The 27,887-nt window shown below is 38.1% G+C and overlaps 1 protein-coding gene across 28 annotated transcripts in view; it reads right to left on the reverse strand.

The window, feature by feature from the left end:
• Positions 1-27,887, reverse strand: part of Sipa1l1 (signal induced proliferation associated 1 like 1) — a 334,454-nt gene that overhangs the window by 21,632 nt on the left and 284,935 nt on the right. For 24 of the 28 annotated variants that reach the window (XM_063241579.1, XM_063241588.1, XM_063241597.1 and 21 more), the window contains 6 exons: positions 27,100-27,369; positions 14,369-14,515; positions 8,803-8,927; positions 6,555-6,617; positions 6,003-6,121; positions 3,635-4,077 (listed from right to left, as the gene is read on the reverse strand). In XM_063241579.1, the coding sequence (XP_063097649.1) occupies positions 3,635-4,077; positions 6,003-6,121; positions 6,555-6,617; positions 8,803-8,927; positions 14,369-14,515; positions 27,100-27,369 (1,167 nt within the window). The remainder of the gene's footprint in view (positions 1-3,634; positions 4,078-6,002; positions 6,122-6,554; positions 6,618-8,802; positions 8,928-14,368; positions 14,516-27,099; positions 27,370-27,887) is intronic. The other 4 variants (XM_063241602.1, XM_063241601.1, XM_063241603.1 and 1 more) reach the window with 3 other exon arrangements.

A 27,887-nucleotide genomic window follows, 5' to 3' on the forward strand; every position in this document is an offset into this window, starting at 1 on the left:
GAACGAACAACTGAAGTAGGGATGATTAAGCAGGCAAGGGGATAGCCAGCCATCCTATAAGAAGCAGATATTTAGTAAGCACAAATATTGATACATAAAGGTAATGAATGGCTACATGTATGCTGCAAGGGCTTTAGAGATCACTGTGGGTCATAACTGAGTAAGTCTGTAAGGCTAAGGTATTTAATAAGGAGCTAACAAGATGTCTGTAAACATTATCATTTAATTGGGCATAGCTGAGACAAGTGTCATGTCCAAGTTTAACATCTATAAAGAATAAAGAATAAAGAAAAAACAGGGAAACTTAAAACCAGAAACTGATTATAGGATGAAACATAACAGAATAGTTATAGGAGCTGTGAGATACATACCTGTTGCAGGAAAAGTAGCTGCATAAAGTAGGTAATGAACAGTTAAAGGAAATGACAAAAGCTTTTGTCTTAGAAAGACATTTATAGGTTGTAATACATTTAATAATGTTTCTTGTTTTCAACAAATACAGAAGAACAGCCATTTAGCAGGTAAGTCAGGTACTAGATTACAGATAAAGGCCCAACAAGGTGAACAGATCTGACTGGCCAAAGGCCACAAAACTGGCCAATGGTAGAACGAAGATGTGGGGCTGATCTCAGGCTCCAAATCGATCTTCCCTAAGTTTCCCTGTGAGCTACTCAATGACAATAAAAATGTGCACGTGATTTTATAAGTGGGCACTAATTGGCTACAGGGCTGTGAAAGGACCTGAGGGAAGTACAAAGGAGTTTTAAGATGATTAGAATTTAATGTACATGGGCAGAGATCTAGACACCAAAATAAGTCAGACTGGAATGTTACATAGGAGATGTGCATATCCAAGTACAGTACAAGGTGAGTTTTCAGCTTTATAAAAAGTAGACTCAAATCTAATCCCTGCATGGTCTTCTGGATGAGAGCTCCTTATGCAAATTGAAGAGGTCCTTGCTTGTAACTGCCTTGCCTACCGTCAAAGCCAGAACTCTGAAAAAAGTGAATGTTTTAAAAGTGTATTAAAATTACAATGACCCACACACTTCTGTATTTGCCAAATCTTTTCTTTTTGAAGTGGTTCGTTTTAACATCTGAAAGTGAAGTTAAATCTCTCCCTAGACTTCCAAGCTTTATGGAAAATATATCTATATTCTAAGAGATTTTTTTTTTAATTGCAGAAATTTATCAGTACATGCAGCCTCTAGAAATGACATCCAAATATAACCTCCCTATATGATTCTCAATCCACATTAATACCATTCTCAGGGGACACCACAGAAAAACCTGCATAGTCATCAACAGAGAGACTGGATGACAGAGGTGGGTAGGAACAGTCCGACCAGAAATATGCAGGGGAATTTAATCACTGTAATTTAGATTTTTGTTATAGAGTCCCAGGTACAAGTTCTCTTAGGCACTGTCAAGAAATCTCCACATTAATTGCTGCTCCTGTCTTCTGAGGACATAAACACCCTAATTTGCTGTGATTTTAGTTTCTCTAGCAATGCGTACTTTGTGGCTAAGTCCCCTTTTCCTCCAGCATAGAAAGGCTGCAAAAGCTCTGATTATCCAGCTCACTGTGCCAAGATCAACAGACTGAAGTTAAAAAGCATCCCTGTTTACCAGTCTAGAAATGAATGTGACTCAACTCTTTGGTGGGTGGTAGGCTCTGCCATCTTCCCTGAAAGGTCACATTCTTCTCTTCTCCACTAAGTTTAACTTTCAATAGGAGAGCTATTTCTAAGTGAAAATCTCAATGATTTTGCATGGTCCAGTTGAAGCATAAAATTTACATAATCTTTGAGGCCCAGTCAGTGCATTTAAATACTGCAAACCCAAGTGTCTGATTTGGGGGACTTGTCAGGTAATGGCATAGCTCCACATTCCACAGTAGAGGCCCAGCGCTTTCCAACCTTCCTTCACAATGATGGCATTCTAGACATAGTCTTTACAGTGGACTTTCTGTTGCCACCATCTTAGATGGAAAAGATCTCTTCAGATGGAATTCCATTCTCAAGGTACTCTCTTTTCAAAAGAGGAACTGAAAGAAATGAGTGCAGTTAAACCTAGAAACTATAGAGAAATCATTCTGATGTGAAACATGTCTAAGTCAATGCATAGCATATCATTAAGGAGACAGCAGGATATGCGCAAAGACAGCAAGTGTTGTAATTCAGTGCCAGGTGACTCTGTATCTCTATAATGTTGAATTATTACAGCATTTGATGCCAAATTTTCCATTCTACTATTTGAAACACATCCCTCATCCATTTCAGTCAAATACGATTACCTAAATAGAGGAAAGATACGTGGATGCTGGGTGGTGAAAATACTAATATCACTTTCCCAAGTTCATTTTTGCTTCGGTTTCCAGACCAACTGCAGCCTTTAAAAGTGACGACAATAATAACAACAACACAGGTCCTTCACACTAAATTACACATCTAGCCATTTTTATTTTAAGATAAGATTTTACTAAGTTCCTCAGGTGAGACTTGAACTTGTAATCTCCCTGCTTCATCATGCCAGGGCGCTGAGATTACAGGTATCTGCCAATGCACCAAGCAGTCACAATCATTTTAAAATCTGGAATGTGGAAGTGGTAAAAAAAAAACAAAACTCTTCCTACTATAAGGCCTAGAATTTTAAAAGGGTAGTTTAAAATCTTATCAGTAAGAAGACAGACAAAAGTGAAAACACTGATCAGGTAACTAATCAAGTTAAATCCAAATTAAGTAGAGGTTATTAAGATAATCTTATTAAGATTATCTGAAATTTACTAAGAGATTATGCATTTGGCTTCCCATTTGAAAAACATAAAGCTAAATTAAGTTTCTATTTTTCTTCAGGGCATAGTAAGAGATCACAAGAGCCATAATAATAAAACACACAAACTGCCATACAAGTTATCAGTAACTGACAACAAGAGATAAAAAGAGAAAAAGATAGCAATGGAATGCTTTGTCCTTAAAACAAAGAATCTCACCATACTTCGTGATCTAGAGGAAATGAAACGTGTATTTTGCTTAGTGAAGAGATCACCAAGATACAGGGGAATGTGTAGCTTTCCGTCCTGGAAAGTAGATGGGATGTACTAATATTTGCTATTTTTTTTCTTAGATACCCTCCCTTAACAATCACTGTCAAGAGTCAACTACTAAGAACAATTACCATGATAGCAATGGCGAAGTGATAGCTTGAGAATGTAGTAGAAGGGATATTCTGTTCTTTAGGAAAGGATGCTTCCTTTTAAAACTATGATCAAGATTTTAAAAGATATCTTCAAGATATTGTCCTAGTTTATACTGTTTAGGTGAAAATCAAAATTATGAAATTATAAAACTTCTCTTTAACTAGGAAACACACAGGAAATTTTTTTTCTTAAAATCTAACTTTACAAAGGATAAATCTGCAAGTTTTTCTCACAGTGTAAAATAATGCCTTAACATTTTAAGACTTTTTTGTTGACAAATAACTGGAATAAAAATGTAAAATGTAAAATGTGTTTTAAAAAACCATACAAACCTACTGCCAGTTTGTCAGAAAACAGTGCTGTACACCCATCACCCTGTACACATTGCTGAGCACAGTCAGCATGAAGAGGCCAGGAAACTGCACAGTTAGTTACCTGGTATGGGAAGCAGCATCATTGATACTGAAAGTGCTGTTCTCCCTGGTCAGAGGGCTCGAGCCACCCTGGCTCTTGCTGTGGATGTCCAGGCTCAGCGAGGACTCTGCCTTCCGATCCATGCCATGGCTCTCTGTCTCTAAGGTCCGATCGACCATGGACAGCACTTCACTGGAGCTATGCCACAGGGGTACCACTTTCTCCTTGCCTGGTCCCGAGCGAGGTGATGAGGTGGCAGCCCCCAGGGAGACCGAGCTGCTATGGCTGGGGCCATAAGAGGTGGTATCGATTCCACTGTCAGCTGAGGTTCCCTGCAGATAGTTATAGCTGTTGAGTTCAGATTCTGTGCGGTCCCCATCGTACCACTTCTCATCACTGTGGGCACTCGATGCATTGCTGGAGAGGGTATTGCTACTGGAGTGGCTTGAGTAGTGGCTATCAGACTGCAAAGGAAGCATAGTTTACATAAGTGCAAGGTACTGTGCCCTAAATTCCCAAAAAAAGACCCAACACTGTGACACATGTTGTAGTTACAGAGGTCCAAATGTACAAGAGCTTCATAATGATAAAATCAAAGTAAGGTAAAGTGATGGTTTGGAAAAACCTTTGTGACTCTGGCTCATTCAGTTGTGTCTATGGCAGGGAGTATAGCAAACTAAGAATTCGTTTTTCATTATTTAATTTACACTAAAATATCAATAATTTCTAGACTATTTTAATCAAAAAAAATCGTAAACTGTGACTGAAGTCTTTAATATCTTAAAATAGAAAGGAAATGACATTTGAAAAGACACTGAAATTAGAAATGCATGCTTTATTCTAAAAGCCCTACTGTTCAGAGTAGATAGAAGGTTGATATAAGACCCATTAAGCCTAAGAACTCTCCTATTCTTTCCCCAATTATTGTCTATGTAGAAGAGAGCTTTCTAAGGAGTGCTCAGAGGTGTCAAGATAATCCAATGGGGGCCAGGGGGCACAACTAGTCTTACCAAGAACTCGATATTCACATACAAAAAGGAATGAAGTAGGACCCTTGTACAGAAAAACTCAAAGAATCAAAGATCTAAGAAGGTAAGTCTCTGTGACTTTCAGTTATACTGTTTCTTAGATACAGAACAAGCAACAAAAGGAAGAAAAAAAATAAACTGGACTTGATCAAAACTAAAACCTTTTATGTTTCAAGTAACCCCATTAAAAATGACCAACAGTGTAAAAAAAAAACATTTTTCTTCAAAGAAAATATACAAATATCCAGCAAGTACATAAGTAGATGTTCACTATCAGTCATTAGGCTACCACTTTATATACACAGAATGGCTATCAATAAAATGGCAGAGAGAAAGGAAGCTGGCACTGTTAGAACTCAAATGATCATCAACTGTTAATTGATTAGGAATAGTGAAATTCCACACAATGGAATACTGTTCAACTATGAAAAAGAATGATTCATGCTGTAACATGGATGAACATTAAAAACATTATGCTCATCTCAACAGAAGTCAAAAATTTTATAATTCCGTTCATGCAAAATGTCCAAAACAGGTTCATCCACAGATAGAAAGTTGACTGCTGATTTTATCAGTGTTAGAAGGAATGGAAATTACGTGACTGCTAAAGGGCTCTTTTAGGGGCTGATGAAAATGCTTTGGAACTGCAGCATGGTGCTGATTGCACAACTCTGTGGACACAAAAACCATTAAATTGTATATTTTCCTTTTAAAAAGGAACACAGTTTGCCAAAGAAACAAAACTTAAATGAGCCTGTTCACTGAAAGTTATCTGAGCATCTTATAAATTAGTGAATATGAAATGGAGTTATTTACCTATACCATCAAATGACTTGAATATACATATACATTTGAGTGAAGACAGACCAAAGAAACTGACTGCATTTCAAAAGAGGGAGAAAGACTATTTCCAATTATACCTGTAAGTGATGAGGAATCATACATAGGTTATTACATTAAAGCATAATGCACCTAGCTGTGGAAGACAAGAGAAGGAAGGGCATTTATAAAAGAAGTTGTCTATTTCCTTGGCTGATGCTCCAACTGAATTTCATACTCATAACTGCTCGAGCAAATAAAATCTCTTTCTAGCACATTTCTATTCCTGACATTTTAGGATTGTTTGTGATTAAAATGGATGGCCTTCCATTCAGACCTGTAGGGGCGCAAGGGCCTAACAACGAGGTTATAATTTACCTCAAAGCAATGTTTAGGGCCACTGCAGCAGTAATTTCAAGACTACTCATGATCTTTTTGATCATGCAGAGCAAAGAGCAGCAGAACAGACTTGTTCTGTTTTCACATTGCAGGAAGTACACTGTTAGGAATGTACTATTTCTATAAGTTTACAGTTCACTTACGTGTCCTTGTTTGTTTGGAGACAAATGGACCACTGGATCCTGCCGCATTAATCTCCCACTGGGGCTCTCTCGGAAAGCTGGCAGTACCTTTGATACTGCTGGGAGATGGCATGTAGGCTCTGGAATACAGCACAGGACATTATGGTGCAGGTACTGAACAGGTACAAACATATGTTGACAAATGGAGACGGCGTGCCATTGCATCTTTCAGTTCACTGACCAGCCAACTCTGAATCTCAGCAGGAAGCTTGTTAAGAGTCTACACAATAGATAGCATGTCAGAAACTAGGTGGCTGATGGATAAAGCTTGCAGCTGGTGATAATGTGTCACATCATACACATTAGCAGAGCCAACCACCAAACCAAAGGCCATGAATAATGCAGCAACATTTGGAGTCAACTTTTGGTTTGGGGGAAAGTTTAGAATATATGGGTTAAATTTATGAAATTCATTCACTGCAAAATACAGCTAACCTAGCTCAGTCTACATTACCTACACAGGCATGGATGCAATCACATGTTACTTACCATGACACTTTGGAAATACTTTACCTGTATATTCATGCTGCTCGAGGACAAAAGAATTGAAATCCTGAGGTCCTCTATAACTGTAAGCTAAGCACAACAGAAAAGACACACAGCAACTAGTTTACTTAAAACAATTGCTTCCTTTTGGACTCTAAACCGGTGTTCAAGGTGAGGTTCCAAAAGTGAGATATATGATTTAGCCTCTAACACACCTATAGCAAAGAACAAGAATTCTGGACTTCTGTGACTTCTACCATATAGAGGACTAGGCAGCCGACCCCTTGAGCCTGACTCTAAACCATTCCAAGACCAGAGAGGCAGAAAAAGAAACGTCTGCAAAGATGAGTGAACCAGCTAACCAAGTGAAATTGTGCACTCTCAAGAGTATTAGTTTGCAACACACTAATGCATAAAGACAAGTGGATCTGCCTAACATAAGAATCTCAATATTCTCCATCTGTGCAAGCCATTAGAGAAATCCATTTCTACAAATTAAGTGTACAAAGGTCAATCCTTCCTACATTCAGTGTCATATAATGAATAAGAAAATAAATTATTTTTCTTGAATTCTCCTTAGGCTGGCTTGTATCAACTAAGCCCTGGACTCTGTCAAGTAGAAAGGCTGGGTATTCTTTGGGAATGCTGGGATACCAAAAATTATGAAAATTTATTGTAGCATTTTATTCATTTTGAGTGGAGAAAGGCTACCTAGACTTTCCCTACCACAGAATAAAAGGTTTCTTGGGGCTGCCTTTAAAAGAAAAAAAAAAAGCATGCCTTAAAAGATGCAAATGTGTTCCAGAGCTTTGTCAGTATCCATTTTAAGCCTTACCTATTAAAAGTGGAAAGCTACTAAACAAAAAGTAGATGCGAGGAAAAAAGCCTAGAGGGAGAGTTGTATGAGAGAATGACTGTGGTTCTCAGATGAACCTTACAAGTACCCTCTCAAAGGCACCTTCTCATCCCTGGGTGACTTCCCACAAGCAGGAAGCATGACATTGTGCACTGCACAAAAGGCTTGCTGGCAGGCTTATTCAAAGCCTGCACTGAGAGCCAGAAAAAGCCGCTGAAGTCATGCTAAAGAAGGGATCCTTTTCACATGTGTCATTATCATCTCAACAGTACCAAAACATATGGGGTTAAAAACATTCTGTTAAGAGCAGAAAAGCAGATCAGAATATGCTCAGGTTTTCTGTGTTGGGGGTGGGTGGGTAAGAGTGGGGAATGACAGATGGCTTCAATAACAAGGCACATCTTACCGAAGTTACTGGAATAAAACATTTCCTCAGACCTAAGAATTACAGTTCTCTCCCTCAACTTCTGTCTCAGCAGAATACATCTTCATTCTACCCTACGCTCACGGTTAGTGCATTTACTTGGGCACAGTCATAATCCAGGACAAGGCCATGGATCTGTTGAGAATATAGAATGATGGGTCTTTGCCTTAAAAATGTATCTTTTTCATCTCTGAAATCTGCATCTTAAAAAAAAATCTCATGTTGATGGTAATGCTGCCAGACATAACACAGAGGGAAGGAAAACCCAACTTAATAGACTAACATCCTCAAAGTATCAACCATATTGATATCAAATTATCTGATGTGAAGTGTGGAAACTTAATCTTGTTTCATAGCAAAATCTTACTGTATCAACTAGTGCTCTGGTGTCATTACAGAACAACAACACACAGGTACACACAGATGAGGGAGGACTGTGCACCTGAAATCCAAGTAAGGGCTCACTAATGCAAATATTTGATTCAGCTATTTTACAATGCCAAGACAGTTCCTCAGCTGATGGTTTAATAATGGAGTGGAAAGAATTAAAGAAATATACATAAAGGAGAAAGACACATCTAACTAAGCTACAGATATGACTAAGTCATTGTATTTCTTCCTACTTTGTACCATACAGTTTTTAAAACTTGACATTAAGAACACCAAGAAATCTCTCAAAGAAATAGGCAGTAACAAGGGAGAATGAATGTACTTAGGATACAAGAGGTTTGTTGGGCTAGTTTTTTAGTCTTGGTGCTGAATATAAATTCCTGTGTTCTATATTACATTTAAATTTGGGGTCACTTAGAACTGCTTTTCTCACAGGAGTTATTTGTGGCTTTCACTTTACAAAGTCTAACAGAAACTTAATTCTAATGCATACTTATTACTAGGGTTGTCTTTTAAAAACACAATGCCTCCATAACATCATCAGTAGGTAGTCAAAGTCATCTTGTCATAAAAGCCCTTGCTTTTTGTAGAAATTACCTACTTACCCATCTGGTCAGCAATGCCATCCTCACTTCTTTGCCAGCTGGGTGTGGACTTTCCACTGCCACCAATGTCTGCCTGGGTGTTTTGTCTGTCAATAGAGGCTGGAGACCTTCGGCTTACTCCAAACCTGAGGCAATTCACCGGCATGAAGACAAAGACAGTGTCAAGGACTCCACCCGTGAGAGGAAGGTTTTTCCTGGGTGACACTAGTGACAGGTTCTACCAGTTTGTGCTTCCATGTCAGTACATGTACCCATCCTGTGCATGAGTGTGGAAATGTGTATATTGTAATCAATATGCATCGTTCTGCTCAGAAAGGTACGCTTGCTATGATTATCAACCGTTAACATCAGCAGTGGGCACTAAGAACTGAGCCACCCTATGACCTGTAGAATAAAAAAACCAAAATCTTCTCACTCAGGGAGTCAAACTCAGGCCCTCACTCACAGCCAAGGGAAAATTTCCATTCTAAACATCTCACACATATCTCTGAAATGGTATAGTCTGGAGGTTTGCTTCTCTTAACTCAGTAGTTAACAAAACCATTATTAAGTCATGTATCGCTAAAAAATGTTTTCTGAGCACTTAATCTGCAGTCTGAAAGACAAAGACTGTGGTCATTTTACTACATAGAAACCACTTTCAAAATGTATCAATTTAAAAATGCCTTTGAGAAGGGCAGTTTAGAAGTAGGTAAGCCTGCATAGATAAGGGTGAATGCCAATTCCTGAAAAGAAATTTAGCTATTTAGTGCCTTTTATTTTTCCCTGAATAAAATAATATATGCTTAATTAAAGCATATACCTTGATGAGCATTATCAGCAAAGTAAATCCCGAGCTCAGAAAAAAGGCAACAGTCTAGAACTCAAATTTCATGTAGGAGACTAAAAGATGCACAGTACAACTTGGGAACAGTCTTAAAAAAAGATAGCAGAAGATTATTGCTAATAGTGTATCAGGAATTAAAACTTATATTACTCGCACCACTCTGCTTAGATAGAACTTATTCCATCCCAGATTGTCTACAAGCACTAGATCTGAGGGCACAGACAGCTATCCCAAAAATATCCGGATATAGCACAGTAACCATCTTTAATTTCCTATTAACTTAATCTGGATCCCTGTATAACTTATACTGTTATATCATGACTGATCTTAGTTAAATCTGATTTGCTTGATTGCTGTTTGCTATTAACAGATTTTATTCAAAACTGTTAAGGTTGATAGTATCAAATCAGAGAGTATAGACAACTATACCGAAAATGACAATGATTCACTACGATACCCATTCTGGTTTGATTACTACCTGTTTTTGCAGTTCTACATTACCTAAAAAGTTGTATTTCTATTAATACTGTTATGTACTGATATATGCAATTATACTTTGTCTGATGATATAGCCAATTCTATTGATGATAACAAGAGACAACTCAGTAACCATGGTAGAACTCCTTGTACAGCAGTCTTTTTAGTTTTATATGTCTATAGGAATATGTTTTGTTCTGTCCTGCTTTGTTCTGTTCCTCCCTCTAATATAGAAAGGATAGAAATACATGTTAAGACATATACTTGTGTAAAAGCTATAAACAGTTTACGAGAACTGATCTTATGACACATGATGAAATGAACAAATACTTTGAAGGAAAAAAAAGCAGTACAGGACCCAAAGCTGATTGTGGAGTGTCATGATGTGAAATCCAGCAATACTACTATTCTTTTTCAGAGTGATTTTAGTCTGCTTTGGTTTGTTTAATCTCAACATTAATGAAGATATGGATAAATGTATGTTTAAGTGTATAGGATTGATAACCATATTACTAAAATTTTATTAAACTACTTGCAGTCTCCCTGTTTGAATTCCCATTTATATGCTCCACTTTTGTATCCTGAACAATTATTTGTAAGAGGACAATATGTAAACAATATCAATTAGTGATTTGTTTACTTTTTTTCTTTGAAAGTATATACTATTTCTACCCGTTTTCTGTTTTGTATTGTCTTTCTTTAAATAAAATTTTTAAAAATTTCATGTAGGAAATTTGCTAATTTATGTGTGGTTCCTAGTGAACTTTTGAGTGACCTACATAATAAAGGACTAAATAGGATATCATGATCTGTGTCTAGATGTTCTGCAAAGCTTCATGCGGTCATAAGGGTTCGGCCTTTCGAAGATGGCTGAGTCTACCATTTGTGATTGTCTAGTGCTGGGACTGGCAGTGTGAGTGCTGCACCTGCCCACGAGAGGTTGTCCAGTATACAATATAAGAAGGGAAGGAGGTATGTGGTCCCCTTCACTCCTGTCGCTTACGCAGCCATGAACAGCTACCCCTTAGCCACGCCACCCTGCCTTGGAGCCAGCTGAGTATGGACTGAGAGCTCCACTATAAGCTAAATAAATCTTTTCTTCCTTCATTTTGGGCATTAAGTATTTTGTCTCAGCAACGAGAGAAAAGTAACCAACACATAGGGCCTTGTGTCAACTAATGTATGTGATGAATATCTTAGCTGCTCCAGGATGATAACTACAGGGGTGGGACCACAGGTGTGGTATACTGTCAAGAGTGAGATCAGGAATAGGAAAACCTGGAGCCAACCTTTAATTGCACCACTCAATGTGACTGAACAAAGTCACCGAACTTCTGTCTTATGAGCAATATGGCAATTCTGTCACAGGGTTCCAAGGAGAAAAATAAATATAAAACATTAGAAAATCAGAGAAGGCTGTAAAAGTATTTTAGTAATATTAATTATGTCATTTCCTTAGTTACTTTGACACAAATGCTCACTAAGCAGAGTTACCCTATATATGGATATGGCCATTATTAGAAACAAAAATCTTTGTTTCTTTGGTTTATGACAGGGTCTTGCTATGCAGTCCAGGCTGGCCTTGAACTTGCAGCAATCCTCCTGCCTCAGTCTCTAAGTTCTGGGATTATAGGCATGCATTACCACACCCAACCCTAAAAACAAGTATCTTGATCTACAGAAAACTTCAGTGAAAGTATTTAGAAAGATTTACAATTATGCTTTTTGGTACCTCCTCTCTAAGCAGGGTTTTTGTTTAGTTTAGAAGAGTGAACTGAACAAACTCCTATCTTATTCTAAACCTGTACTAATTTAGAACTTTATGAAAAGTTACAGACACTCAAGTTAAAAGTGGATTCTAACCTTGCTTTTACTTCACAGTGACAATGGAAACTAATATCACTGTTTAAGTCTCTGAATTTAAAACCAAATACCTTTTTAGCCATGTGCTTTTAAATGACAAGGCAAGGCAGATTTAAACTTTGCCTTGAAAAACATTTTACCTAATGGATTCATAATTTCAGTATTCACGCACATATCCCAGCTATTAGGTATACAGAGATACTGTCTTTGAAGAGCTCAGACAAAACTTGATCTAACTTTCCAAGTGCATCTTTGTGAAGAGCTTAATTGTATCTGTTTCAGAGAGCACGTATGTACAATATCATTTCAGAGTCACAGGCATAATTTTCAGAAGCATAAGAGACACCCTTTGGCTGACACAAGAGACATGTTTAGTGACCAGTGCTTGGCCTCATGAGGCAGTCCATTCCTCTCCAGGGCCCACTGATGGCTCTGAAAAGTCTAACAATGAGCTGGAATCTCCTCCTCTGGGACCTTCACTTACTGGTTTCAGTTGCCCTCTAATCCTTCATCTAAGAGTGCTGGAAGAAAGCTGCCTTGCTGTACTCAACCAAAACATTCTCATTCTCAGTTTGTCTATCCTCTGTTACATTATTCACACTTGGTCTCCAAATTCCTCCCTTCCCCAGGTCTTCCTTTGGCTTGCCCTGTCATGACAACACTCCTCAAAATCTCTAAGGTGCATAACTCAACAATCAATCTTCAAACTGAGTAAAAAAAGGCTTTTTTTTTTTTTTTTTTTTTTAAAGTCAGGCTCTCACTATGTATGTAACTCAAACTAGCCTCCAACTTATCCTGAGTGTTGGTACAGAGCAGCAGAACACTAGAATCATGCTTTTAACATCAATAGTCACCAAAACATTCATGTTTCAATTTGTTCTGTTTTTTGGTATACATTAGAAGTATATGAAAACTTCTTTTTTTTAGCTCATTTATATTTTAGTGCTGTGCTAACACTGAATTGGTGGTGAATTCTTCATTTTGAAGGCAAACCAGCCATTTAAAAATCTAATTAAAGCAAGAATTAATTAGTTGGACTTGTGATACAGTACAATAATATGCAACTCAAACTTTTTGCAGGCACTCATGAACAAAATCTAGAATTTGTTCCCCAATTGTTACTGAAGCAATTAAAATAAGAAATATGCATCTTCACTAGGCTAACAAGGGAGTCCTGAGGCAGATAGTTTTGTGGGGAAAGCATATTTAATAGTGGTTTTATTACCTGGTTTCTGCTAACATAAACATTTAGTAACAGAATCATTTATAATGTCTATAAAAACCAACAAAATACTGTTTGTAAGAAGTACCCTTAAAGAGGGTATTATCAGTAAGCTTGCTTATTTTGTGACACAGTGAAATCTCACGGCAATCAAATCATGTGTCCATTTGTTAAAAATATATTTTGGGAAAATATAAAATAGAAACACTGATTTTATAAACATTTCACACTTGATTTTGAAATGGTTCTCCTCAGGGAGAACCTCTGCAGGACATCTTTGAGGGTACTTTTACTCTTCCTCAGTAGCAAAACATTATCTGGCACATACAAGCAGGCTTTGCTCTGATTATTTCCTAGCTTCAGATATCACAATCTTTTTTTTCCCTGTAGAGTGGCTTCTTAAAAAAAAAAAAAAAGTCTTGTACATTTTGGGGTGTTTTCTTTTGTTAAAAAGTATAGGACATCAAACCCTGGGCCTTGTACATGTTAGGCAAGTGCTCTACCTGAATTATAGCTACTTTATAAATTTTGTAATTTACAAAATTACACCAGGAAGCAAATCGTTCTGTTTGGGTATTTGGTGTTTTCAATGAAGATTATTTTATTTGTTTTGCCTGTTTGAGACAGGGTTTCTCTATGCAGTTAAGGCTGACCTTGAACTCACTTTGTAGTCCAGGCATCAGCCTCGAGTGCTGGGATTACAGGCATGTGCCACCACACCTGGCTCTTCAATGAAGATTAAAAACAAAACATCCTCTAAAACTCAAAAAACCACCACAGAAGACTTAAATGATATAAGATTTGGATGTAATTATAATTTTCCCCATGTTAACAGTAATACAAACTCCAGTGCTAATTAGTATTGAGTTCACTCTGGAGGCAATATTAAGTGAAGAGATCCCTCCTGTGATACTAAACAATATAAATAATGGAGAAATTGATGCAATTTGATTTTTCAGTCACTGAGGCCTTCGTAGAATGCACAGAATGATAAACTTCCTAAGAAGTAGTTTGAATCAGCCATGAAAATATTTTTCTATGTGCAACCTTAGCTACATTTTCCCTATTGTTTGTAAATTAATCAGGGCTGACTGAAGGAAAATCATTTTACAAGTGTGTAGATGAAAGACAATGATGTCAACAGAGACCATGCACAATAAGACAATTGGCATACCTACCCTTCGGGCATGGACTTTTGCCTGTAAGTACCCCCACCAGACCCAGTCTCGCTGGATGAAGACAGGTTGCTAGGGGAGTTACGACACTGGGATCTTGCTAAAGCCATGGATGATACTGTCACATAGATGTCCGAACCAGGAGACAGGCTGCATGTGCAAATCAAAAATACGAAGTCAACAATTCAAAGGGAAAAATCCCAAGGCAATCCATGATGGATAACATCATATTAATGTGACAAAAGCAGAAATTTCATGGTGATAGTGAAAATGAAGCCAGCTGGAGCCCTACAAAAGACATTGCCCTATAAAACTGCTCTCTAGGGGAACAGCTGGAAAACTGCCTTGAAAGAGTGAGTTGTGTTAAAAAACAAAGGGGTAAAAAGTAAAAAATATGTATGCTTCCAAAGCTGTTAGAATTCAAGTGTTGAACTGCTTCTGCAGGGTCCTAGTAGGGCACAGCAGAAGGTAACTGAACCCAACTGACATTAATATAGCAATGAATAACAATTCTTCACACTAATATTCTGAGTACACAAGCACAGTGAGACCCATGCATTCTCTGTATGCTTGTTTTCCAATTTTAATACTCCATGTTCAAAATGAATATTCAGACTGTCAATACTTTATAATTTTGGTTGATGGCAGCATTACCACATAAGAATCTTCATAAAAAATGCATAGACTTGGAGTTGTCAGACTTGGAGTTAATTAGAATTACTGAATTTACATCACTTCAAAATAGAGATGATGATGATGGCCCCTAATATATCTACTTATAAAGCTATAATGCTCTTTTATTCAGCCAACTGACTGTTGAGGCAGAAACCAAAATTCTGTGGTCAGAACAGACAGTTTTTACTCCTACTGCTTTGGGCCAACCATATAAGGATGTTTGAACCTGCAATCAGGTTTATACTAAACTTTAGTAACAATGATATTTTAAAAGCAAATGCTGACACACATCTCTTAACTCTTACAGTTGGGCAGGTAAGTTCCATTCAAAAGCTGAGGAAGTGAAATCTAGATCACTTGAGTGGAATCTAAATCATAAGCCAGGTTTCCAGATTCTAAATCCACTATATTCTATGCAGAACTCTTGTGATCCTTCATAGAAGGATGGGTTTCCTTTTCTTAATTAGACAGTTTGCAGTAAATAGATCTCTATGGTTAAACAACTTTGTGCATAAAGCTATATTAAACTCAAGCAAAGTTAGTTGGAGCAGAACCTGATTCACTGGAACAAAGAAGGTCATTCCCACAAGCCTTCTGCAGCAAGGGGCAATGGGGTTTTAAAACATGAAAAGCTGATAGCAGGGATAACAGGATCACATTGAGAAGCTTTTTGAATAAAGAATAAGTATAGATACTAAGAAGTATAATCCCAAGTTTATGCCTATGAAGTAAACTCATCTGAAAGCCCAGAGCTCTCTCTAGTTGTCTCCTAGACATTTTTATCCAACGTTTTTACCAGAGATTCAAATAAACCCTTTAAAAACAAATAGGTTTTCTCCATGCCTCAATGATCCAAACTAGACCCTATGTTTACTATGTCAAGCTAAACACCCTGAAGCCATTTCTTCCTATCCACACCTTCCAGAGTTAGTTGGCCTAATTAAATTCAACTATTATTTTCTGAGCACAAACTGTGTGTTAGCCACTCTGGGCACTGGTCTTTAAAACACAGAGACAAAAAAAGATACCTGGTCTCCAACTTGCTGATTTTTCTCTCAGCTCTCTCATTTCCAGCCTGTAAACAGTCTTCTGACTGAGGCACTTGTTCTAGACTCTCTCCACTCCATCCCTCCAATGCTCCCTGCCATTCCTTCTCCAACAAGTCATGCAACTCTTAAAAAAGTTAAACTTTCTCTTTGCCTACAGGATAGGAGACCAAACTCCCTGATTTTCTATCTCAAAGCTACCTAACCATATATTTATCTCCAACCTCCCTTAAATTGCCCCCTGCATCTATACCTTGGGAAGGTTGACTCAGACTCCCATCACAGTCACACATTTGTCAGTCTTGTTCCCCTGCCTAGATGGCTTCCCCCTTTCCTACTCACAAGACATTTTCCCTCAAGGTCCAATTGCAACCATCATATCTCTCAATTCACAGAACAGAACCTCTTTAAATCTCCAAGTTTGTTCTTTGCACCATCAAAGCACATCCTATAGAAAGGTTAGTTTTGTGCTGTCTCCCTACTACAGTCTATATTAAAGGAAAAAGACTGTGCCTTATTTATCTTTACATCCATCTTTAATCTGTGTGTTTTTTTTTTTTTCCTTTTTATCGGTACCAGGGATTGAACTCACAACTGCATGCTTGCAAGGCAGGCGCTTATGCTGCTGAGCTAAATCCCCAGCCCCTAATCTATGTTTTTTATAAGATGGAAAATCCTGTTAGAGGTGTATCCACTGAGGAATAGAAGAGGGTTCTGGCTAGGGGCCTATATAGTTACATCAGATGCCCAAGCCAGGCATGGTTGATCACCAACAACAATGTGGTAAAAATCTGTAAGTAGTCTATAAAGACAATTATAACAAAGTTAATATATGATTTCTTAACCACAAGAAATGAAGATGGAGTTACAGGTGGTAGAATTACATCATAATATTAACTTCATGCATACCATCAATCTTACAAATATAGAGAGCTTTCTGTTCTAACTAGTATGAAACTGGATAAAGTATGACAACCTTAGGAAAAATCTTTGGGGAATGTGATGAGAAGTTTAGAAAGAAGACAGGCTTTCTAAGCTTGTCTCGTCATTGTCAGCAATCTTTTATTTTTATTATTATTTGAGGGGGTAACTAAAATCTGTTACATGCTTTTTCATGTGATTGATGCAGTTCGAAAACATTAATTTTCACATATGTCTGAGATACTTGCTTTTGTGTTCCACTATTCATTTGAGTTGGAGTTGATCCCACACTGTATCTACTTCTTTAATCATCACAAATTCTGATACTGCTTGGGACTCAGAGATGCTCAGTCTGCTACACAGATCCTGAGAGAATTTTAAATCATGGATAATGTACAAGGCAGCTCTGGTGGGTCAAAAATGAGCAGAACTATAGCTCATCCCTACTTTGGTAACATATTTTGATAGAAGACTAAGCTATTTATCTAGATTCAACAAAAAGCATGTCTTTATACTCTTTTCCACCAGAAATCTAAATTTGTCACAGGTAATTAACTGAAAGGAGATTAGAGTGGGAAGTGGAATGGGTGGAGTAAATTACAAAAAATCCTAACGACTAAGGAATGGTACAAATTCAAATGTAACAAGATACCACACCCAATCTGCCTTAAGAGTTTAGCTGTTACATGCATCTAAATACATACAGAAAAACTACAGTTTCATTTTGTAGCTGCTTTAATTTTCTTATTACAAAGAGGAAGGTGTTAAGTGGGGGCGGGGGGCCAGCAGTAGAATATGAAGATAACTGGTGTAACATCTGGAGGCCTGGTGACTTTCCGAATCTCTTCTGAATAAACATACAATGGCAATGAATTATATTTATGAGCATGGGTAGATGTTTATGCTTTGAAGAAGTGAAAACATCATTCCTTAAGAAAAGTTAAGATATAACTGGAATATCTGTCTTTAGAGCTTGCTATCCCTAGCCTGTTTTCCAAAATGTATATTAAGCTAAAATATCTCATGCTAGTTCTCAACCTCAATTCCTTTTATTTGGCAAATGTATCAGAAAATTTTATTTGGTTACTGGAGTTATCCCAAAATTAAAATATATATATTTCCAGAAGGCTGGCATTTCTTCCTCTCATTTTTTGGATTTATATAACTCAATAGTGGTTTTGTTTTCTGACTGTTCACACACACAGAGCAACTGATAGAATGCCACCCAAATGTTTTCACTGCTCAAGATGTATGTATGGTGGGCAAAGAAACATTCAAAATTAGCCCTTATTCTTGTGACATACTACTTCACTATTCTTTTTAAGCACTCTGGATTTGATACCACCACACAGATATTTGAGGACAGAACTATACAGGAAACAGAAGGTGCTGAAGTCCACATCAGTAGACTGGAGCAAGATAGTGGCCACTGGAAATTGGCCTGTTGCTTCCCTGCCACACTGAAGAGGCACTCGGAGAACTAAAAGGAAGTCAGTGGATGACCTGAACCTGTCCGTCCAGGCTCCACTTCACAAATGTAATCTGCTTTAAGAGTTTCTGTGTCCAGTGACTTCAGAGCAAGAGCAGAGTCACGGAGTCTGCTCTTCTGAGACAAATCCAGCTCTTTCTTCTCTAATCCTTTTTTTTTTTTCCTCCTTAAAGACAGTCACTTTGTTGCCCAGGCTTGGCTGTGAACTCACTGCGATTCTTCTGCCTCAGTCTTCTGAGCACTGGGATTACAGGCCTGTACCACCACACCCAACTTCTGGTCTAGTCTTAAAGGGCCCCAAATACCTGCTATTAATGAGAATGAAGATTAATACCTCTTTCAATTGCCATGAGAACTTTCAATTCTGTCAAATATAAGAAGTAATCTTTTTTAAGAATAATCAAAAAGGAATTTCCTAAACCTTTTAGCATTAATTTCAGAAGATTCTCTTCCTAAATTTTAAAACTGTATTCAAGAAACAGGTAAATATTTTAAAAATAACCTAGACTATACATTGTCTGGTGCTCTCCTTCTTCCCACTGCAGAAATAAAACATTAGATTTTTAAAAAAATTGTACCAAGAACAGAGCAGCTGAAATCTCATGATCATTAGCACCAACAGACAGTATGTCCATAGTGTACAGGACCACATGTAAGTCACCTTTTCATTTATATGCAATGTATTTCATTGCAAAGAAAGCAAAGCCTTGAAGGGGCTGGAAATTTAGGAACAGATGGTGCAAGATCATTTCTCCAGCAGTATTTTCATACTAGGATTAAAAAGCTGTCAAAAATATTCCAGATTTCTAATACAATAACACCTACCCTTTCAATCTTTCCCTAACATAAATTAACCTACCGCAACTACATTAATTGTGTCCATAGTAGCAGACTGACTAAACCTAATCTCCAGACTGTGACTGATTGCAGTTTATCAAGCTATCAGTAAGGAAGTTAATGCTAAAATAGTTTCCTCAGTATTTAGAATTAATTACACATTTATTTCTTACTTTGATCCACAGTGACAATATTCTTTAGATGGGTCCAAGGAGATAAGGTCCCAGTAACTCAAGTATGAACAGAGGAATAATGGTAAAAACAATTGGGAAAGTTTCAAATAGCAGTGGTAATTGACAAATTAGATACTCAAATCTATAATTAAGCAGAGCACTTTACCACAACTTAGTAATTAAAATGCCATCCACCTAGGGAACAGGACAAGTAAAAGCACTTTGTCTTTGTCACTGCATACGAAGCAGGATTTTTGCAGAATTATGTTTAAAAACTTCTCTTTAAAATGATACAAACAAGGTCATGTACTATGAGTGCTCAAGGTAGAATAGAGTGTGAACAAGTTATGTTCAAGTTCAAGTAACTTATCCCTCTGTCTTTGTCTTCCTATTGTATGCTTTGTGACCAGAACTATCATTAACCTTATAGTCTACATCTTTTTATCAGCCTGGGTTTGGAAATCCTGTCCTGAGAAGCCTCCTATGACAAGGGCCATTTACAGCAAGACTTGTGCAACTGGCATAAGTTGCACACCAAAATAAAAGGGTCATCATTTTACAATTGCTAGCAAGCTGTGAGAGTTCACAGTCTGGGACATGTCATGGGTGTCTCCTGAGATGAGTTAATTTTACATTTAAGGGTGATTATGAAGGACAGAAAATAAAACATGATTGCAAGCAGGCCAACCTATTTAATTTGTGGGACTCAAAACATAATGAAAATGTTCAAACACCATTCCAAATCTGAGGATGACTGCAGAGCATTAAGGCAAACATGAGGCCCTGTACAACTGTACCAACCCCAGGCTCAAGGAACTGCCCTGACTGCAAGTATGATGACTGAATGCCCTTCACGTGTTCTTTCCACTAATGCTTCGTTAGCAGTTTCCGGGAGTAAAGCATGCTGGCTCTAGAGTCAGAAGGCCTGATCCTAATTCCAGTTCTACCACTAACAGTAGCCACAACTTTTATGCAAATTACTTCACCTCTCAATCAGTAGGCATCCTTACCATAAACAGGACAAACAACAAGCAATGAGGCTATTGGAAGGATTAACTGAGAAAAACCACACAAGGGACTCTGAACAAAGCTTTGCACAAAATATAAACTTAATACTAGTCACCTATAATTTTAAATAAAACATAGTCCTGAAAGGTTACTACAAATAAGAGTACAGAGCGTCTTGGCCAGGTATCAGTCAGATTTAGTTACGAAAACCAGGGAAAGAAAGCTTCATGATGGAAATATACTAGAGATGAAGCTTGTATGAAACCAAAGATGTTCACAAAAGTCAGGCTACCAAGAACACAGGAATGTGAAGGGTTTACGTCACCATTCACAGCAGCATGTCAGGCTGGAGCACTGGGCACAGGTGGGAGACTGATGGGCACCACGACTGGAAGCTGAGTGGGTATTGCTAGGTAAACGCTTGTGTGTTTAGCTGAGAAAACAGACTTCATCCACAAGGCAACAGGGAAGCATGGAAAGTTCTGAGGCAGAGTTAGAGGCGTGGGTAGAGCTGATTCTATAGACCAGGTCAATAGGCATTAACAGAAATATTCAACAACAAAGCCCCCTTTGCCAAGGTGTAAAAGAACTGGTAAAACAAGGTCTAATATTTGAGGCAGACTATTGATTCTTACCTATATGTATTGTTCAAATTTTAATCTCTTTTATTAGTTCTGCCCTCCATTAATATTCAAGAAATTTCAAGAAAAGTCACAACCAACTTTGGTGAGAAGCTAAGTAGTTTTTAGGTATTCTAAGTGTTAGGTCCTCCAGTTTGAGAGTTAGCACAGTCATTATGGAAACTATTCAAAGCTGTGCTATGATAATGCAGTACCTGTTTCTTCCCAGAAGCCCTATGGCTTTTCCCTCCCAAAAGTTTGCCAAAGCTCAGGCACGTAAAGGTTTACCCAATCCCCTGACTCTCACAAAATGCATCAGCTCACATCAGTCCCCAGAGCCTCTTCCCCATCAGAGCCTATACCAGGCAGAACCTGCCCTTTGTCTGTAGGAGCGCTGCCGAAACCTTCTCTATGGTGACTCCCTCTGCACCCCCTGCCCATTAAACTCTTTTCTTATTTACTCTTCTGCACTGCTCTAGATAGAGTACAAATCACTCAGTCACTAAGATTTTAAAGACTAAAAAAACCAAGAAATTATTCTCTTATCCTGTTACACAAACAGAAGTGATGGAACTAGAAACAAATTCAGCATGCCATCCCGGCCTTTGTTCAGAGTGGCTGTCCGTGTATGCTTAAGTGGTCTCAAGGTATCCTCACCTTCCTTACAACTAACCCAAAATGATACCACACAACTTATCTTCCTTCCCACAGAGACTTCAACCAGCATAAATACTCCTAGATTTCAGAGATTCTGAGTTCTGCAATAAAATCCAAATTATTTGCAAATCAGTACAATCAAGTACTTAAGGAGGACATATTGCTAACCATGATTTAGGACTGCTCTGTACCTTGCTCTCCACATCTCTACTCTCATTTTGTACTATTTGGAAAACTATATAAGCCAAGCAAAAAGCAACAGGCTAAAAGACTATTAGGTTTCATTCTGATTCTCTAAGGGAGCAGGGCCACAGGCAAGATTCAGCACCCCACCTTGCCTTGTATATTTGTCCTTATTATTAACCTGCAGATCCTAAAGGGAGAATGGCCCAGGGCAATATTTATGTGCCTGCAACTGTGCCTTTTTCTTATACCTCTTGTGGTGCATCCATCATCAGAGAGCCCAGAATTAAAGCCCATACATTCATGGGAAAAGATTTCTAAATCTCTGCTGACCAGCTTGAAAGACACCCTGCCCATCTCATTATTTCCATAGCACTGGTTTCTGCAGGACAAAAGGAAATCTAGCAATTTAAAAGATTAGGTAGATCCCAACCTGCCACTCTGTCACCATCTACAGGGATTTTCATGAGAGGACCATTTTTTCCAGGAAGGTTACAGGAGAATACATGTTAGATCTGGCTTTTGAGATGATTTTGCACCATATCTGGTATGTGAATGGGGAGAGTGTTCAAGAAAGACCTGGGACCCCATGAGGCAGGATCAGGGCAGGCCTCCCAGAGAGGCCTCTCCTTAAGCTAGGTAGGAAGACAAGACCCAGCTGTTAGGTATATACAGGAGTATAACTCTTTAGTGACATGTGAGTCCCCACTACCATACAACATCTTATTGTACTTACCAGAATACAAATGCTTTTAAAAATACCATTTAAGGGCTGGGGATTTAGCTCAGCAGCATAAGTGCCTGCCTGGCAAGTTCCAGGGTCATGAGTTTGATCCCCAGTACCAAAAACAAACAAACAAAAGAACACATTTAAGGTCCCTCTAATTTGTACAGATTTTTTTGTAGAATTTCCTATGGCTTCTGCTAATGCACAGTTCACCATGATTATATTTAGCACACTAGGCATTCCGAATTCATCTTTTGTCTTGCCAAAGTTAACCATGACATCAACATTAAAGACAACACAACCTGCTCCTGGAAAGCACACTGACTCTTACCATGTTTACCAAGACTAGATTGCAGAGGGACTCAGCAGTCCAAACTTGGAAGCTCTTTCTATATCCCTAAACAGCCTACTTTGCACAGCCTGTACTCTGGATAGCCCTAAGTTCGCAAGTGGGCAGTACTGCAATCCAGGCAGCTCTGCAGGGAAGAAGCCCCAAAGAGATAGCTTCCCTGGGCTGGGTACAAATCAGCTCAAGGAACAACTACTTAGTAACTCGGAACCCTGAGCTGGGAACCACACTGCACTGTGTAAATGAGAAAGAGCTAGAGGTATGCCATATCCTAAATGTGTGAATAGGAACCATCAATGTAACATTATCTAACAATGTGAATCTGCAAATCATATCAACTCCAACCCTGAAGTAGATGGCAGAGTGTGTTAGCTCCCATGACAAGAAAAAGGGCCTAGTGGCTTCTAGTAAAGCACAGCCTTTTGCATTTTTATCTGCTTATCTTGATGACAAATACCACACTGTCATGTAATTTCAACTAAAATCTTATGTAGGAGAGTTAATTAAGAACTTCAAAGTCAGTTTAGGTGAGTTTCATCAATAATATACTTTAAAAATAGTATGCTAAACGTAGGCAACGAAGACCAAAGAAAGTTCTACTTTAGGACTAGATTTATTTATTTATTTATTTATTTATTTATTTATTTATTTATTTTTGAGACAAGGTCTTACCATGTAGTTCAGGCCAGTCTTGAACTCACCATGTGGCCCACAATGGCCTTGACTCCTATCTCAGCCTCGGGAATACTGGGATTATAGGCATTCACCACTACACCTGGCTCTAGTTTTTTTTTTTTTTTTGGTCTTTTTCTTTTTTATCGGTACCGGGGATCGAAGTCATGACCACACACTTGCAAGGCAGGCGCTTATGCTGCTGAGCTAAATCCCCAGCCCTAGTTTTTTTTTTTTGTCTTTTTCCTTTTTATTGGTACCAGGGATCGAACTCACGACTGCCTGCTTGCAAGGCAGACGCTTATGCTGCTGAGCTAAATCCCCAGCCCCACCCCCCCCGCCCTAGTTTTAATGTTACAGTTTTATCATCTAAAAAATATTTTGCTTTACCTTCATCATTTAATTTTTATAAAGAGAAATTCATTTATTTTCTTCAAATTGATGAATTTCTGTCCCTAGTTATTCACTGGGAGCCTATTAAGGGTAGAGCATGTAGTTGGTTCTCAAAATACAAAGATGAAAGTATTATAGGCAACCAGTCAGCACAGAGTCCAAATACCTTGCAACTATGGTGAAAAACAAACAGATCTCAAGACAAAAGACAAAACAAATGCAACCACACCCTAGGTATAAACATCAGGGCTTGAAATTTTAAATAGGTATCAATCACCCAGATAAGGAGATCACTTCCACATGTCAGGTGAGGCGTTTTGCTCTCAGTAAGACTACTAAGGGAATGCTTGAACTTTTCAGTTACATTCTACTACATTTCAGGAAGAGTTTAGGGATTCATGACGGATTCAAGGAACATTCCTAAAGAACGTCATGAGTCCACACTATACCCATATCTTCCTAAAATCACAGCACTTTCTCTTTATAATTTAAAGAATAAAAAGTATATTACTAAAAATTGGAGATAATAGGACAAGAAACCAAAGTCTAACTTTAACAAAATAAGATTATCTAATTACCATGCACTGCAAAATGAAGATGTCCCAAACAATCCTAATATTCTGAAAGCATAGGGCTGAGATTTCACTAGCTCTTTCTAAACCCCTCTTCTTAAAATACAGAATTCTAATGTACTCAAAGACTACCTGGAAGTAAGATGCCTGAGGAGAGCAATGAGTTGGGGTTAAGTATCCCCTAAGCCATTGCCTCACTTCTGTCTCTTCCATTTCTACAGCTGAGAGTCACAGGCTACTCTCAAAGAAGCTCATATGGGGGACTGGGGGTGGGGCGGGGAGTACGGGGGAGTCATGTGTTCCCTACCCTTCAAAGTTGCTTGCATTGCAAGATGACAGCTACAAAAATTATTTTCACATCTGGAGATCAGTGTGCTTTTTTTTACTCAACACCAAACTTTAGCTTCAGTTGCAGAAATTATATTCAACATGGAATCAAAATACACTTTATTATGTTGTCATACAGAATATTGCACAAAGAAAATGATTCAATCAGTTGCACTTGTAAAGGCCTCCAGAATGTTCTGCAGAGGAAGAAAACAGCATTGAGTCGGACAATGGAAGCTCCTTTAAATAATGGCTTCTTAGGTTTATCTTTTAAAATGTGGGTCAAATCATGAAGTCCATTAACACACACTTCAGAGCCAAGTTTGGAATGTGTAGAACAAAGAATTTATTCAGAGCTCACTTGGATGCTTTTCTTCCTCAAAAATAATGCAAGCAAGAGGCATACCAACACGAATGACACACTTCTGGGTGAAGAACCTTTTATTGGGATAAAAGCAAAGCTCTGCAAACAAATCTCCATGATTAAATGAAGAATTCTGGACAACTTCGTATACTTTTATAAATTCCATGTGGCATCCTAGTGTTTCAACATGGTTAAGTGACAATGTTTTAATAGAATAGCTCAAAAGCTAGACTAACATTTAAATACTTTTTTTTTTTTTTTTTTTTGGTCTTTTGGTCTTTTTCTTTTTTATCGGTACCGGGGATCGAACTCACGACTGCCTGTTTGCAAAGCAGGCGCTTATGCCGCTGAGCTAAATCCCCAGCCCCTAGATGAACATTTAAAAAATCAAAAGTTTTATAGTATGGCTTCTCAGCTTTCAGCTTTTTCCTCCCCAAGTGTACTGATGACTATTCACAGATCTAGGGACACCATCTTTGACATCCTGTTTCTGCCAAGCCTGGTTTTAGCTGCTCACATGAATTAGGATCATTTCCTGGCTTCTACACGGGCTCTCTTCCACCTTCCACTGTTCTTAGAACACAAATTTCTCGCTTGTTACCAGCTCTAAAAACGTTTACCCCCTCTACACACAATTAATTCCAAGACGTAATCAAGACAAGCAGAAGCGACGGGAAAAGGTCAGTGTATAGAGAAATTGATTGCTTCCAGCATATGACAATCAGATTTTTTTTTTTTTTATCTTTTTGAAATAGGGTCTTGCTATGCAGTTCAGGATGGCCTTGAATTCACTATGCAGCTCGTGCTGGTTCTAAATATGCAATAAAACTCCTGCCTCAGCCTCCTGAGTGCTGGGATTATAGACGTGTGCCACTACTTCCAGTTCCACAATCACAATAATGGAATGTCTTTTCTATGGGAATACATAGAGTAACTACATTTACAAAGCAATTATTTAAAATTTAATAGCCAATTGTTATTTATACTTTGAAAGTACTTAATCTAGTTTAATTGTAGGACTAGATTAATTCAAAGTACTGCATCTTACCATTAATTCAAGACAGAAAGTGCTACCGAATACATGGGCACAGTTAGCCAGTTACTTCTTATAAAGCAATCTTCAGTGACTTGCAACTGAATGACAAAATTTTGGTTCCTTGCATTCTGGGATTCCTTAGTCTCCCTTCATTTTGCACATTTAATTTAAAGTTGAATGTTTTAACCTATTCCTGTATCACCTTCTCTCCATTATTTTCTTCTACTTTTTTCCTTTCTTTTAAAATGTATTTATTTTTATTCTTCTACTTTCAAAGCAGAGAAAAATGTAGTTTCAAGTTTTCACTCTCAGAATTTATTATGACAGAAATACAGATATTCAACTAAATACCCGCATTCTGTTGTTCCTATTGTGTTGCTATGAAGATGGATAAAGATGATAATACAGTTATTATCACTTTGAAAAATTAGCTAACTTATAATTCATAGCAACTGGTACCAACGAAGTGATGGTTTCTGTTAATAATCCCATAGAAATTAAAGAGCAAACCACAAATACCCTTGCTCAGGACCAAAGTGTTGCTGAGATGCCCTTGCTTATCCTAATGGCTTCATTCTTGATTCCTAGTATCACACTGGAGAGCCTAAGCTAGTGTTTATGGGTCTGGTATTACTTAAAGTTGGGGCAGACACTCAGAGCAGGCCATCTTTGGAGGAACACTCACCGCCGTTCTAGTGGGCGCCCATCACTGGAGATACTTCGAGGAATGTTAGCGACTCTTTCTGGGGGAGGTATCTTCCCATCTACTTTCCCAGCGTTCAACCTTGAGGTAATGGGACTCTGCACCTGGGCTGGAACTTGAGGTGCATGAGGCCCCTTACTGGCATTCCGCTGCCATTTGTTGTTGTTTCGGAAGGGAAACTTAAATTCATATGAAACACCTTCATTCATTTTGTATTCCATCACTGGCATGCGGTAGGTTTCAGAGCAACTCCTATGGGGGCAGGGGGAGCACAAGGAGAAAAACAATTAATACTGCCTTTTCTTGTAGAGACAACCACACTGACTTTCTTTCTTTTTTTTTTTTTTTAAATCTTCTTTATTTTTTATTTTTTGTCTTTTTCCTTTTTATCGGTACCAGGGATCGAACTCAGGATTGCCTGCTTGCAAGGCAGGCGCTTATGCCACTGAGCTAAATCCCCAGCCCCCACACTGACTTTCATTAACACTTAAAATGGATCCAAAACTTCACCCTTTGTTTCTAATCCTTGGGCTCTACAATTATTTTCCTTTTAAAAAACAGAATTTGAGGAACTATAACGTTCATCTTTTCCTTTATTCAATCCCAACCACTAAAGGTTGAAGTACAAGCCATTAGGACCATGGCTACCCCGAAAGATAGCAGTTATAGGAGATGGGTGCAGGGGTGGACAGCTGGGCAAGAGCAGACACCATGAGCAGGTAGTTTTGAAGGAAACAAACTATTTTTGCATGTCTTCCATTGTGTATTAC

This window comes from Cavia porcellus, unplaced genomic scaffold (genome assembly GCF_034190915.1).
Source record: "Cavia porcellus strain 051 isolate PalLab524CR breed Dunkin Hartley unplaced genomic scaffold, mCavPor4.1 scaffold_31, whole genome shotgun sequence".
Taxonomy (NCBI): Eukaryota; Metazoa; Chordata; class Mammalia; order Rodentia; family Caviidae; genus Cavia; species Cavia porcellus.